We start from the raw sequence: 15324 nt of genomic DNA, 5'->3' as shown, positions 1-15324 counted from the left end.
AAAGTTTATCACATCCAGTTAAAAAAGTGAATTATTCACTAGCAAAATGGGCAAGAGTTTTTAACGCTATTAAATTTTGGTTAAGCATAGAGCATGAGCTTGCTAAAAGTTCAAATTCATGAGATTTCTCATATAGTTGTGGTTTATCCAATAACTAGTGGTAAACGTCGCTGAGAAATTATTGCTTATGACTTCACTTGATATCACTATAATTTTAATACCAAGTCATTCAAGCATGTCTTCTCAATGCCTCCATTATCAATACAATAGTTGATTTTTTGTCAAACACTCACAGATAAACTTGAGGACCTAAAATCTTGTCACTCAAAATAAAACTATCCTAGACTTCCTAACGATTAAAAAAATGAGTTGACAAAGAATTAGGTAATACAGGAACCCTAGAGGCATTACTAAAGCTGTTAATATATTGTTCATAAATTATCATAAATAATTAAAACATATATTGCTGCTGGCTACATTTGACAAAATAAATTGTCTGATACACACAATAACATTTGTCAGATTACCCTATCATATAGAGAGAAGGCAACCTCTAGTCATAGACTTATAAACAAACAACCATTGCTGTAGGCTCTATATAGAGTATTGTATGTTATTCCCTAACATTCACTCTATCTTTTTAGAACTAGAGAATATAGTGAGTAGTACGTTTCTCTTCATCAACTAGAATATTTGGCAAGCATAGAGTTGATCTTGATGTAAGTTATTTGTGAAACTTGGTGGCAACAATTCCCTACACTAGTACACAACTTCTTTAATATAGTCTAATTGTATAACAGTACTAAGCTGTTTGTGTGAGTATTGTAACTAAAACCTTGAGTCAAAGATAATTGAGTCGTATCAGGTGAATTGAAAAACAAATTGAGCAACCTTCTTGTGCTGAATGCCTCTTGTGAAATAAAGAATGCAGTAGCAGCTATTGAAAACTAAGTGCAGCTATTGAAAGACAATCTCTTGGCAATCGGGTACTCCTGTAGCTGCGTAGTGCAATGTGTAGGTAGTGACTGTAAAGGTATTATCAATATGATATTTTACTTGAATAAGAGTGAACACTGATTTTTTAAATTTTAATGCTCGTCCAGGCGTTTTGAAAAGTAAACAGATGTTGCTTTGAGTAAACTACTTATGCTTGTAAAAGAGTCCCATAATCATTGCAACATATGCAAAAGAAACATTTATAGCGTTTAGTAAAACATTTGTTTGTGAGTTAATGAAATAATTAGTTATAGTGGATTAAATTCAGTTGTCATGTAATACCATGATGTTGTAGATTATGCGCTCCTGTATATGAACTCCTAGAGTTTAAGATGTGATCAAAAATTTTCAGGACTTGAGCTATCCCCCTTCATTCATTTTTTTATTATGATTATGTCATCACACAATTACGATGATGTAGTAGAAAACTTTGATCAGACTTGCGACAAAATGTCAAACAAGATAATCGAGCGTCACTAGCTGCTATCTACAAAATAAGGGTTTCAATTTGTAGATGAATATGTAATTACACTACACAAGATAGCCAGAGAGTGAAGTCTAGGAGACATGTGTGAAGAATTTATGATGCAAGCGCTTCTGCTTAAAATAGCAGACAATTCACTTAGTATGAAACTCTTTGGAGTTCACAAGCCTAATAATTACTCAACCTCCAAAGACACAAGAGGGTAAAACCAGACTGAGAATCGGTCAAATTGTGGCAGCTGTGGTACATCACATCCACCCCGCAGATGCCCAGTCTATGGAAAACAGTGTGAAAAGTGTAACAAGTTTAACCATTTCAGAGCTGTTTGTAGGTCCAAGAGCAAACAAAAGATACACCAGATGACTGCTGAATAGCTAGATGAGCACGACAGTGACTTGGCCAAGTCGTTTCTGTGCATACAAGTAATACGCAAAAGCAAAAAGCTTACTTCTATCATCCAAACTGACACCGCTAAGGGAGTCAAAGCAATAGAATATCAGTTAGACACAGGAGCTTCCTGTAATGTGCTAAGCAACAAAGAGTATGATTTACTGGGGAGACTGCCCATGACTAATAAGAAGCTGTCCAGTCTACAGCTGTATGATGGCACCAAAACCAAGCCAGTTGGAAGATGCCATGTAATGATCCGGGGTCAATTTTTCAAATTCTTTCTAGTGAGGTCATCCAACGTGAGCCTGATATCATTGGATGCCTGCCTAGATCTGGAACCATTATCGGTAAACAAAGAATGGGTTAACGCCGTTAGTCATGACGAATTCACAGACAGTACCTACCTTCTCCAGAAACCTAAAACAGTGTTCATTGGAATAGGTTGCCTACCCCAGCGAATACCACAGAAATAGACCCAAAGGTCACCCCAACACAATGTCAAAACAGAAAAATAGCCCTATCAATGAGAAGCGATCTGAAAGACAAGCTCCAGTCGCTCACTGAGGCAAATATGATCGCAAAGGTGCAAAAGACTAATCAATGGATCAGCAATGCCCTAGCAAGAAGAAAACCAAACAGTAAGCTAAGGCTTTGCATCGACCCAGCAAATCTAAACAAGGCTATTCGAACTATTTTCCTATGCCTACGTTAGTAGATGTTATACCAGAACTGGATGGTGCCAAGATTTTCTCCCTCGGCGATGCCAAAGATGGGCTTTTTCAAATTAAACTTGACAATAAGTCAAGTGACCTAACAACTTAATAGATACCTTTCGAGAAATAAAAATGGCTCAGAATGCCGTTTGGACTGTCATCCAGTCCAGAAGAGTTCCAACGCAGGCCCACGGATGCCTTCACTGATCCCAAAGGGGTTATGATTGTAGTTGATGACCTTGTAATATATGGGAAAGAAAACAGTACTGAAGATGCCACTACAGCACAATCAAAATTTAGTCACAAATTGGTCACATAATCTTAAAAGACGGTGTCAAGAAAGATCCAAACAAGGCAAGGGCAATCCAAAATATAAAGACTTCGCAAGATGGCGATGCCGTTCAGCGATTTTTAGGACACAAACTATCTCTCAAAGTTTATACCCAACTGCTCAGCTGAGACTGAACCTCTAAGAGGGCTACTTGGAACTACTAAAAAAAAGTTTCGTTGGCAAGAAGATCACCAGAGAGCATTCTATACCTTCAAACAACTAGCTATTGCAGATACTACACTCCAATACTTCAGAGTAAATCATCTAGTTACGGTGCAATGTGGTGCTTAGTACTTAAAGACTGAGAGCTGCTCTAATTCAGTACAACAAACCTGTGGCATTTGCATCATTTGAGAAAAACTATGCTCGAATTGAGCTAGAAATGCTGGTAATGGTGTTCACAATGCAGCGCTTTAATCAATATGTCTTTGGTAACCCATATGCTTTTGATACAATAGATCACTCTATTTTGATAAATAAGCTTAAAGGTTGACTTGCAACAAAATTCACATTACGGTGATTTGGTATCATAAGATTCACCATGTCTTACTCTGTTGTGTTGTAGGTGCAAAATATGCGAGAATGTGATTACAAGCTCTTAAAAGCTAAAAAACGAACAGAAAATCGCAGGTACTTTGATTCGCTTTCCAAAACGGCTCAAATGGGACGTAGTTGGTACAGGATGGTTTCTGTTTACATTTTCATGCAACCTCATTCGTCGAAATATTTTCACAAATATACCTCATGCATTCAATAAAACCATGTCTATTGTTCTTACGCGTCTGTTTTATTGTCATTGCAATGCTGTCACTTTTAGCAGTGATATCTTATAACTTACCGCAAAAAATCGTTAAACTTTTTAACCTTAGCTCGAAAGAGTACATATCATTGTCTGATAATCATGACGAACCTGTTGGTCACCTGTGATAATCGAAAAGTGCTGCAAAAATTATTTGCGAAGTATTGGGTCACGTGATCAGATTACGACTTGACGATTGAATAATGCCGAAACAAAACTGTAAAGTAGCGAGCATCTATATTTATACGGGGTCTTCGGTAAAACCCGAAGTGTTTGTCATAAACTAGTGCTACGATAAGTTTTACATTTAGCTTTTTATTGGCCTTTTAATTCACGTGAGAACATCGCGTGACAAAACGATAACCAAACTGTAATGACTACGTCAGAGAAATAAAGATTCTAATCTACGGCGGCGTTTCGTTTTTGAGCTTTCAAGAGCTTGTAATCACATTTCCACGTATTTGGCACCTACAACACAAGAGAGTAAGACATGGTGAATCTTTTGATACCAAATAACTGTAATGTGAATTTTGTTGCAAGTCAACCTTTAAGCAAATAAATTTTTCTCACTCGAGTTTAAAATTAATTCAAAATGATCTATCAAATCATCTTCAAAGTGTTATAATATCTCAGAAAATATCCCAACCTCTAGTAATTAAATGTGGAGTACCCCAAGGATCCTTAGACCAACACTATTTTTGTTATATATAAATGATCTTGTAAAGAGTACTGTCAAATTTAAAACGATTTTGTTCGCTGATGATACTAACTTATTTTATACTGCTAAAACTTGAATAAAGACAACTATAATTAGCAAAGAATTAGATGCGATAAAAAATTGGTGTGACAAAAACAAAGTAACATTGAATGTTGACAAGACTAATTTCATAGTTATTCAAAATCCACAAAATAAATTTCAATTAACAGAAAACATTTCCATGAAAGGACAAAACATACTAATGACGGATAGCATAAAATTTTTAGGCGTTACAATAGATAGTACACTAAACTGGTCAAGACACATAGAACTACTGAGAAAACAACTGCAACAAAGCTTGGGACATTTTTACCAAGCCTCGTTGATCTTATCAGAAATGCCTCTTTTGCTTTTATGTAATACTCTAATTAACAGTAAAAGTTTATTGCTTGGAAGCATGGCGTAACGCTTCAATGAGCTGCTTGAACAGTATTTTAGTCATCCAGAAGCAATTGCTTAAAATAATATATCATAAAAACACCTATTTTCCGTCAGCTCCTTTGTTTAAAAGATCTCGTGTTTTGCCTATACAGCAACTATACCAACTAAGAAAATGTATTTCAGCCTTCTCACAATTTAAATCTCAAACCAACTTGTCAACACATTATAACACTTGTCATTTCTTATTTTCATTATCTTTTCCACCCTCCTCCTCTACTGGTGGCCATAGACGGGTTGCCTATCGTGTGTCATCAGCATGGAATTCCTTGCCAATTTGGCTATGAAAAATTGGCAGTCATGATGGTTTTAGAGCTGCTTCAAAGCAGTACTTGCTGAACTCTCTGGAATAGATTTGTGCCGATTTCTATTGCTTACACAACCTTGTTTTTTTCATTGACAATCTCATCTGTTAACTCGGCTCTGCGCCTTGAATAGCCATGCTACTGCGCATATGGGCCCACATTGCACCTTAATCTTTCTATAATCTTATTACGTCATGATTTAATGTGAAATAAAACAAACAAACAAACCCAAATGTTCACATACATACTGATCATAAACCGCTTATACCTATCTGAAACAAATCTCTGCTCGAAGCTCCCAAGAGATTACAATCCATGTTATTAGCAATTCAAAGATACTCTGCAAAGTTGATATTCTGCCGCGTTAGCCAGCAAATCACTGCTGATATGCTCTCCAGATGTCCCACAGACATCCTGACGGCTAACAATGCGTCAGTCAAACAGATCTGTCAAATATAAACTCTCCTCTCTGATCTAAATACAACTAAGTTTCAACAGGCTATACCAGTCGGCATAGAGACTTATAAGCAACACAAACAAATGCTGAGCTCAAGGAACTCACGGAACCAATAATTGGTGGATGGCACAAGCAAGATCAAATTTCTACAGCCGTTAAACAATACTTCCATCTCAGGAACCAGTTAGCGGTCTCGGGTGGGATAATCTACAAAGCGCCCCAATTAGTTATTCCAAAATCATACAGGCTAAAGATTTTACAGAAGCTGCACGCTAGCCATCAAGGTACAGCTGCAACTCTAAGGAGAGCCAGGTCATGCGATACTGACCAAATATGGCAATAAACATCAGGTCGCAGGTACATTATTTTGTACATTGTGCAATGGATGCTTCAGCTTAGGGCAAGGAAACCTTGCAAAACCATGACATACCGGCAGCTCCATGGGTCGAAGTAGGCATGGACCTGCTCATTCAATAAGGGAAAGACTACATCATAGTGGTCGATTACTTGAGTGATTTTTCGAGTATGATTCCCTCGAAGATACCAAGACAAAAACAGTAATAAATATTTGCCGGTTACGGTATTCACTTGATTATATAATCAAATAACGGACCTTAGTTCACAGCCTTGAAACTTGCTAACTTCAGCAACAGCTAGAAATTTAATTGTACAACGAGCTCTCTAGGAAGTGCCCAATCAAACAGGAAAGTAGACCTGCAGTAAAAATATTCAAAAGGTTTTTGAGACGAGCAGAAGACCCATTTCTGGCAATACTTGAATACAAGAACACACCCACCGCTGGAATGTCCACATCTATCCAAAAAATGATGGGAGATCCACCAGATCAACACTTCCTACCAGCGCCTCGACGCACAGCCAGAACAAAGAGATGGTACTCCAAGAAAAAGCACACAAAAAGTTAGTGACACAATGACAAAACGGCAACTGACCTACTTCGATTGAAGATCGAGTCGCCTGTACGGATACAGAGTTTGGAGAGTATTAAAGCTAAGTGGACTAAAGGGAAGGTGTTGGAAGCCATGTTTGACAGATCATATGCAGTGCTTAACGAGGACAGTGGCAACAATTTCCGACGCAAACAAGTAGACCTCAGAGAAGCCCCCATACAAGTCGATGAGCCTCTGAACATTGAACAACATGATATGAATTCCCCAGGCGGAATGCACAAAATCTTAGTTCCAGTAGTAGTTCCTGAAACAGCAAAAGAAGCTGCAACATCAAGTGCCTCCCATCACAGCAACATCCCATCAACCAAAGCAACCACACCTGTAGCTGACAAAGCCAACAATTCAGATCGCAGATCTCAACGCAATACCTGTTTGCCAGCGAAATACGATTACTACCAAATGGGAAGATAGGTTTGGTCAGATAACACTTGGACATACATCTATTACTTTTTGTTGATTACTAGACAAATTACAACCATTCAACCTGTTTATTTCAATTTTATTTGAAATGAGATGTTCAGGACTTATCCTCCCATCATTCGTTTTTATACAAATCATATGAGGGCTCACATCCAGTTTATTGCAAATTATTATTTTAATTTAAAAATGCTGCCTGTTAACCTTTAAAGAAAAAGTAACCATAGTCAAGTTGACGTTGATGTCGTCGCTGATTAAATAGTTTAATATAGGTTCTCATTTAAAACGTTTTTCATGAAAGAATTAAGAACTTAGATATAGAATATGGCAAAAAGACAAGTAAAGGTAACCCTTAACTCTGTTATTTAAAGCTATGAGTAGAGAATCTAGGCCTACACGCAAGATATCTGTAGATCAATGGATAGGGTCATTTAATAGACAAAAAATAGTTTGTATTAACATACAACAAACGCAAATACAGATTGAACACTATGTTCGTCATGGGAAAAAATGCTAACAAAAATCTATTTTGAATTCCTGCTGAAGGGGATATGTGATCACTAAACTCTTGCATTCGAGACGAATAGATCTATAACTTTTCAGCACACTTCAGGAAAGATGTATTTGTTGAAATAAGAATAATGCTGTTTTTCACATTTTATTTTGTTTCAACGCACAACAATAGTAAAGATCAAGTATAAAATCATCTGCCCAATTATAACCTTTCAATTTATACATTTGCAAACAAAAGGATAATTGGTAGACATAGCTGACACAAACGGTCGTTGATCGTTGTTAGTAATAAAAAAATTGGTGTTATAACGTAACGGAGAGCTTATGAGTAGCATCTTAGTCTGTGTTTCAAAAACATGTTACGATGTGAAACGACCTGACGTTGGGAAAGTTGAATGAAAGACGTATCAAAAAACGTATATCGCCGAAACAACGACTTGTTGAAGTACATAATGTATAGCTTTTTGGATCCAAAGCTAAGAAACCGTTTCAGCATTTCAACTTTTTCGAATTAGAAAACTAAGCTTCCGTTTGTGAAAGATACCCAAGTACCTGTACCATCGGCTAAGTTTTCTCATAATGGCTCTAGAAACCGTACCAAAAGATCTCAGACGTCTTCGTGCCTGTTTGCTTTGTTCCCTAATAAAAGTACGTTTTGCAGTAATTGGTTATTGTAATAATGTCTTTTTTTGTTTGGAAATACGTTTACGTTAATTGAAAACCATTTTGACTCGATTGAATCGTTTTAAGCTAGTCCAATAAGCTTGTTCTCTGAATACTGTTGTGTTGATATTCTTGTACAAATTTATAAAATATTTATGATAAAATTCATATAGGATATTGTATTGCAGAAACCCGTGCATGAACGGACAATTCGATAACAATGTTTAATTGTTTATACGATGAAGTTACACCTAAGCCCGATATGGTTAACTAACACTTTTTACACAACTTGTTTTAGTTTACTGTGAACTGAATCCATTTTTAATTTAATTTTTCTGCATAGTATTATTGATTGACATTAATATATTCTCTAGACTGCAGATCAGTTTGAGATTGATGGCTGTGACAATTGTGACAAATTTCTGAAGATGAAGAATCATAGAGAGATGGTTGAAGAGTGTACAAGTCAAAACTTTGATGGGTATGCATTAGTAAAGTTTTGTGTCATGTTCATTCCCTTTTTTGGTTTCTTCTTTAAAAGCACTGTCACATTTTTGCTGTTAGTGTTCGTATAAATAAGGATAGCATTTGTACTTTGTTCCATTATTGACTGTTTGGCTGCTTTATCTTGCATGCTGATGGTATTTGCAGGATGACTGCTCTCATGAGCCCAGATGACAGTTGGGTTGCAAAGTGGCAGAGAATTAGTAAGTACTCCATAGTACTCATTCAACTCTGAGTATTCAGGCATAGCTCAGATATAGATTTTTGGTGGTATAAAATATGTTAAAGGTTTACTTGCAACAAAATTCACATTACAGTTATTTGGTATCAAAAGATTCACCGCGTTTTACTCTGCTGTGTTGTAGGTGCAAAATATGTGGAAATGTGATTAGTATGGCGCCTTACAGTGCCTCGCGTTGCGTGTTCGCAACTCGAGTTGCCGAGTTGTACAACTCGGCCTGTGTTTTTGATGAACTCAAGTTGTGTTACGCAAAACTAACATGGGTTTGTAAAAAAGCAAAGTGAGTAATTGGGGTGTCTCATTTACAGAACTGCATTTGCGCATATTATATAAAATTTACTAATTGACTAATAATTTAAATATATATTTAAATTATATGTATTGGTGATATTTGCGCATGTTTATTTATATAAATATAAACACACAAAAAAAATTGTAGAATGGAAAAAACAAACTAAAAACACTCTATGTGGGGACCGGGCCACTTCTTTTTCAAATGAAAAAAAGAATTATCTTTCTAGAACCTGACAAGAAACTGAATTAACACTGGAAATTATCAAACATAGAAATTATGTCAACGACGTTTAATGATGGACCAAAAAAGTACTTTGCATTCTATGTTCTCAAGCTGAGTTGTTGAACTCGAGTTGTTGTTGAAAGAACTCGGCTTGGGTTTTGATGAACTCGAGTTGTACAACTCGAGTTACACAACTCGAGTTGTACAACTCAAGTTGCAAACTCGAGTTGTGTAAATATAATTCGAGTTGTACAACTTGAGTTGTGTAAATATAACTCGAGTTGTACAACTCGAGTTGCAAACTCAGCACACTATAATTCGCCATTAGCTCTAGTTTTACAGTACATACATATATAGTTTAATTTCTATTAGCTAATGGGTGCTTATTGATGTACCATTGTTAATATAACCAGATCTACGGTTATGCTACCGTAATACCAATATGTTACACCTTACTTTTACAAAGTTGCGTTGCGTGTTCACAACTCGGAGTTGTGCAACTCGAGTTGTGAACACGCAACGCGAGGCACTGTAAGGCGCCATAGATTAGGCCTACAATCTTTTAAAAGCTCACAAACAAACAGTTAATCGCAGCCATCACGAAAACGCCGTAGATTGGAATCCCTTTTCAAAACGGCTCAAATGGGATGTAGCTGAACACAATAGCTTCTGTTTACTATTTCATGCAACCTCATTCGTCGAAATATTTTCACAAATATACTTCACGCATTCGATAAAACCATGTCTATTGTCCTTAAGCGTCTGTTTCATTCTCATCGTAATGCTGTCATTTTGAGCACTGATATCGCAGAACCTACCGTAAAAATTAGTTTAATTCTTTAACCTTAGCTCGAAGGAGTGCATATCATACTCTGATAAGCATGAGGAGCCTGTTGGTCCCCTGTAATAGTCGAAAAATGCTTCAGAAATTGTCCACACCATTTGGCAAGAAGTATGGGTCACATGATCAAATTACGACTAGATGATTCGACCAAACTGAAACGAAACTGTAAAGTAGTGAGCATCTAAATTTGATACGGGCTTTTCGGTAGAACGTGAAGTATTTGTCATAACCTAGTGCTACGAGGCGTTTTATATTGAGCCTTTTATTGAGTTTTTTATTGGCCTTTAATTTCACCTGATAATATCATGTGTCAAAACAATAACCAAAATGTTTGAGAATGTCATCGAAATAAAGAGGTTCCAAATTACGGCGTTTTTGTGATGGCTGCAATTAACTGTTCGTTTTTGAGCTTTTAAGAGCTTGTAATCCCATTTCCACATATTTTGCACCTACAACACAGCAGAGTAAGACATGCTGAACCTTTTGATAATAAATAACTGTAATGTGAATTTTGTTGCAAATCAACCTTTAAAGTTTCAATTCGTAAATAGTCCTAAACAAAAGAACAATCACTACAACATTGTTCATACTCTGCCATAAGAATGTTTTATACTACATTTACATATGAGTTTTGTTCATTTCAAATACTTCAAAAATATATTCGAGCTGTAACAGCCTAATAATGCATTTTTATTGTCAAGTTTCAGACTCGAGTAGTTCATGGTTAATCTGCATTGACAGTTGCGTTTTTCGTAAATGCATAATTGCTGTTGTGTTGCAGATCGATGTGTCCCTGGCGTGTATGCACTGTCCGTGTCTGGCAAACTGCCAAACTCATTGGTGAGGGATTTGAGGTCTAAAGGTGTTGTGTATAGGCAAAGGGACACAAGTCAGAAAACTTAGCCTATGTTCTGCATTTTATGTATAGCTTCAGTCTAAACTATAAGTGGAAGGTGCTTGTAGAGGCATGTGAGCTTGAAGTTACCAACATTTTGCGTCGTGGATATTGTCTAAATAAATTTTATTTCACAAAATTCTGTATCATATAATATACATGGTAATAATAAGAATAGATTTTGTACTGTGGCAATACTATATGTTAATCGTAAGTAAAATGTTTGTCTGTAATAAACAGAACTGACAAGGATAATTTTCATTGTGTCAACTCTCCAGTTAATGTCGTCATAGCAACAGATATATCACCAAATAAATCCAAGTCTCTTGTTTGTCGGTACTTCTCCATATATGTCCACTTTTGTTTGCTCTGTTTGCCCATTTTTCCATGTCGGTAGCTGTGTTCCTCCTACATCCTTGGCCATGTAGCTTGGGCGGATACCTCCTTTGCCTAGATAAGATGAAATATCGGAACGTGGTAACTAAGTTATGATGGGTTAACTGTCATTCAGGTATATCATTGAGAAACTTTGTTTCTAAAATAAGGAACCCTTTAATTTGATAAAAATTGTCTCAAAAATAGCTTTTACATAGTCACACCCACCGTCATACACCGGTCCCTGTCCACCTCCTATTCCGATTTGAGCTGCCTTTCTCAGGGGGAATGTATTTCTACCTCCTTTCTCACAGTGATCTATAACCTTAGTGGCATATTCCTGGAACTGCTGTTCTTCCAGTGCCAGTAGCTCCACATTTTTAGCATCTTGTGCCAGGGCCTTTTGCCTGGCAGCCTGCTCCTTTGTTAGTCTCTCTTCCTGCAATGTTGCCAATGTATATTTTTCACTACATTCATTTTAACTTGACACTCGCAAATGACAGAAAATGGGATTTGAAATTTACCACTTAATGTTCCTGCATATCCTTTACATTCAAAGTATTTTTCTTGCCATTAAATGACTTACGGCTTGAGTGATGCGGAACCCTGCTACATTTACAGCTTCCTGCTTTCGTCGACTAGCCTTCTCCACTTCATTCTTCTTAAATATTTCATCAGCTTCTCTTGCTATCGCAATTCTTTCCAGCTCAGCCAGCCGCTCTTCAGCTGCCTTTTTCTCTGCATCCTTCATCTAATAACCGCATACAATTATGGCCACTACAGATTTTATAAGATACAAAATCATGCTTTATAATCATTTTATAAATGCAGCAGAATATTAGTAGGCCTATTTCACCGATCACAGAAATGGTAAATTAATAATTTACTACTATCATATTTACTACCAGTAATACTATTAACATAAATAGATAGTCATAAATTAATAGCATGCTAATGTATAAAATTTAGCAAATTTAGTATTAATAATTTTTCTGAATTTGTCTTACCATGGCTAGTCTGTGCGTTTCAGCTTCCCTTATCATTGCCCTCGCCTTTCTCTCCCGCTCAGCATCATCCTTGGCCTGCTTCTCTTCTGCCTCCTCCACAGCCCTTCGTATCCTGTCATCCTCATCATCCACTCTTGTCTTCATTTGGGCTGCTAGTTTCTCTCGGATTTTCTCTAGCGTGGTTTGTTTGTCACTGAAATAATGTATACACAGTGATATGCCGCCAAGCCTCCACTCAGTAAACCATTGCAACAATAAGTTGATAAAAACATACTTATGGAGCTGCCTTTCTTTCTCCATTCTTAATTTGGCCATTTTTCTCTTCGCAGCTGCGAAAATTCTACATTCTTCATTTTCTTCTTCTTCCTGTTGTCTTTCAATTTCTAGTAACTTTTCTCTGTCAGCAATTTGCTTTTTGTTATCCAAACCTGCAAGATAGTGAGTAGATTTATCTATGTATATATCTATCTAGATATATGATGGTGATGATATATTCCTATGTCTAAAACACCCTGATGTTCAACATGCCGGAACGTGTGAATGTAATGGCTCAAGTTTTTTCACCTAGTTGTAGCTTCTCTTCCATTCTTATTTGATCAAGTTTTTTCTTCTCGATCTCATACTGTATGGCGAGTTTTTTGAGCTCATCTCCTTCCTGCTTGTCAAGTTCATGTTCTTTGACTTTGCCTTTCAGATGGTCCATCACTCTATAAAAAATGGTTTTGAAAAGTAGTCTCTACAAGTTTTTGGGTGAGAAATTATGCTGTTGGCAAATAGAAACCCTGCATAATTTTATTAATTATTACGCAAAAAATTCATAACTATTTTATAATGTAAAGTAGAAACAAGAAAGCCATTCCAAATGAAAAATTTTTTGTAGGATTTCCCTTTTTGGCCATTTTCAAGTAACAAGTTTACCAACGTTTGGATTGGCGTAATGTAGAAATAGGTGAATGCTATACAAAGTCAACAAGTTTGGTACCCTCAAATAACTAGGGGACATTTGCTTATTGAATTTGGACTTTTTCCATGGGTTTTCATCAATAAAAAAACTGCTTCATTTTTATGTGTCAATCAAATTTTAATCATAGTCATTTAAAAACCTAACAAGGAACAAACAGAACTGATATGTTTTGTTGTTTATGTCTGATAAGCTATTCCAGTTGTGCCAGGAATGTGACAAAGTTTACAGTCCCGTGTTTAGAGTTTAAGCTGACAATACTTCGTATGCGTTAAACTCTGTCATCATATTATTAGTACAACATTGTTTTATATAAGTATGGTTGAACGTCATAAACTCTACATTGAAAAACTCACTGAGCTTTGATAAAGTCTCTATTCTTCTTTGCTGATAAGATTCGCTTTTGAGCTTCCATCTGATCTTTAGCAATTGCTTCTTCAAGATCCCTTTGCTCACGTTCTAAATATGCTCTATCCATTCCCTGATTGGCTGCTTTTTTCAGATGGCTGAATTCTACTTGGGCATCTCTCTCTTTCAACACTTCAGTCAACCGAAGGGCGCTCTGCACAGAAATAATTTTTGTTAGAATTGCTAGTAAATGCATGAGTTACAAAACAATTATTGCAATGTATGACATATAATAGTACTTACATGGAAGTTCTTGACTCGATCAGTTTGATAATACTGTTGAGTCTTAGCCTTTTCTATGGCCTCCTTTCGCTTTTGAGCCTGAAATTTTGCTTCCTCCAAATCTAATTGCCTCCGCTCTTCCTCCTTTTTTGCCTCCCGGATGGCTCTTGCTTCTAATTTTCGACGCCGATTACCCTGCAAATTATTTTGGTAAAGAAGCTACTAATGTTCATTAAATGTTTTCCTAGTATTTTTAAGTAAGCACACGAAATAATCAAACTGTTAGTGCTAGCACCTACCTCTAACGTGTTTGGCCAGTCTTTCACCATATCTTTTGAGAGAGCTTTCCTACTGTCTTTTTCTTCTCTCATGTTTTTTAATTTTTCTTGTTGTAGCTCCCTTCTGTATAACTGCTGATTGATTCTGTCCCACTCCTTGCCGCTTAGAACAATCATGTCTTTGAGAGAGGTTTCATCCGGCATTTGAAGGTTTAATGTGGGTGCACTAACAGCTATACAAAAGATAACGTTATTTTTATTACTTCATGCATTTCACCTCGGTTGCACACTATTTTAGGACAGTCTTACATATAACGACACCGTCGTAGCTCGTATTTATGAAGGAAATGTAAACTCGCTGAACACAATACATTGCATGTTGTAGGTCACTGCTGTTTTATATTAAAACTTTTAACAATTTAACATACGCTTAGTAACCCCTTTTCTTCTTCCATGTTCAACCTTTCTCGATGCAAGCGCCATGGCTGCAAGAAAGGTGTGCTTAAATGAGTTCCTCCGTGAGCGAGTGCTGAACTTATTAAGTTAGAAACTAGCAGTAACCATGGGCACACGAGTAGGTCAAGGTCGCCTTTGATAACCGGATATAGTCAAGAAACGACAATTCCTCATGTTTTATAATACGTAAATTCTCTATAAACTACGTAACTACTAATGGCAATCATTTAAAAAAAAATTAATCACATTAAGGGTACAAATGCAGGTTTTCACCTTAGTGCTCTCTTCACTTGCTGCCTTTTAGATGTTGAAATATCTCCCAATGCCAAAACAGTGGTTTTGATGTTTTGGAGTTTGTATGTACATTGTATATACTGAATACACA

General features: G+C 36.5%; 2 protein-coding genes across 2 annotated transcripts; one reads left to right on the top strand and one right to left on the bottom strand.

The window, feature by feature from the left end:
- The first annotated feature begins 8080 nt into the window (after window positions 1-8080).
- On the top strand, window positions 8081-11563 carry LOC137395272 (transcription elongation factor SPT4-like). The gene is made up of 4 exons (XM_068082142.1): window positions 8081-8216; window positions 8606-8712; window positions 8883-8938; window positions 11119-11563. The coding sequence occupies exons 1-4, from the start codon at window positions 8148-8150 to the stop codon at window positions 11238-11240; spliced, it is 354 nt and encodes a 117-aa protein (XP_067938243.1). The 5' UTR covers window positions 8081-8147; the 3' UTR covers window positions 11241-11563.
- On the bottom strand, window positions 11537-15020 carry LOC137395271 (cilia- and flagella- associated protein 210-like). Its single transcript, XM_068082141.1, has 10 exons — window positions 14912-15020; window positions 14505-14716; window positions 14227-14400; window positions 13932-14137; window positions 13179-13321; window positions 12889-13042; window positions 12615-12807; window positions 12194-12358; window positions 11836-12046; window positions 11537-11682 (listed from the first exon to the last, which is right to left on the bottom strand). The coding sequence occupies exons 1-10, from the start codon at window positions 14964-14966 to the stop codon at window positions 11537-11539; spliced, it is 1659 nt and encodes a 552-aa protein (XP_067938242.1). The 5' UTR covers window positions 14967-15020.
- Window positions 15021-15324: the final 304 nt, after the last annotated feature.

Source organism: Watersipora subatra, chromosome 4, assembly GCF_963576615.1.
Source record: "Watersipora subatra chromosome 4, tzWatSuba1.1, whole genome shotgun sequence".
Classification (NCBI taxonomy): domain Eukaryota; kingdom Metazoa; phylum Bryozoa; class Gymnolaemata; order Cheilostomatida; family Watersiporidae; genus Watersipora; species Watersipora subatra.
This window is presented reverse-complemented; position numbering and strand designations above follow the sequence as displayed.

Bases quoted from the DNA above. Each gene is read 5' to 3' on its own strand.
- LOC137395272 (XM_068082142.1), top strand. From the start codon at position 8,148: ATGGCTCTAGAAACCGTACCAAAAGATCTCAGACGTCTTCGTGCCTGT. The intron at 8,217-8,605 runs GTACGTTTTGCA...TATATTCTCTAG, and splicing joins TGCTTTGTTCCCTAATAAAA to ACTGCAGATCAGTTTGAGAT. The intron at 8,713-8,882 runs GTATGCATTAGT...TGGTATTTGCAG, and splicing joins ACAAGTCAAAACTTTGATGG to GATGACTGCTCTCATGAGCC.
- LOC137395271 (XM_068082141.1), bottom strand. From the start codon at position 14,966: ATGGCGCTTGCATCGAGAAAGGTTGAACATGGAAGAAGAAAAGGGGTT. The intron at 13,043-13,178 runs GTGAAAAAACTT...ACTATCTTGCAG, and splicing joins GGAAGAGAAGCTACAACTAG to GTTTGGATAACAAAAAGCAA. The intron at 11,683-11,835 runs GTGGGTGTGACT...CATCTTATCTAG, and splicing joins ACAGGGACCGGTGTATGACG to GCAAAGGAGGTATCCGCCCA.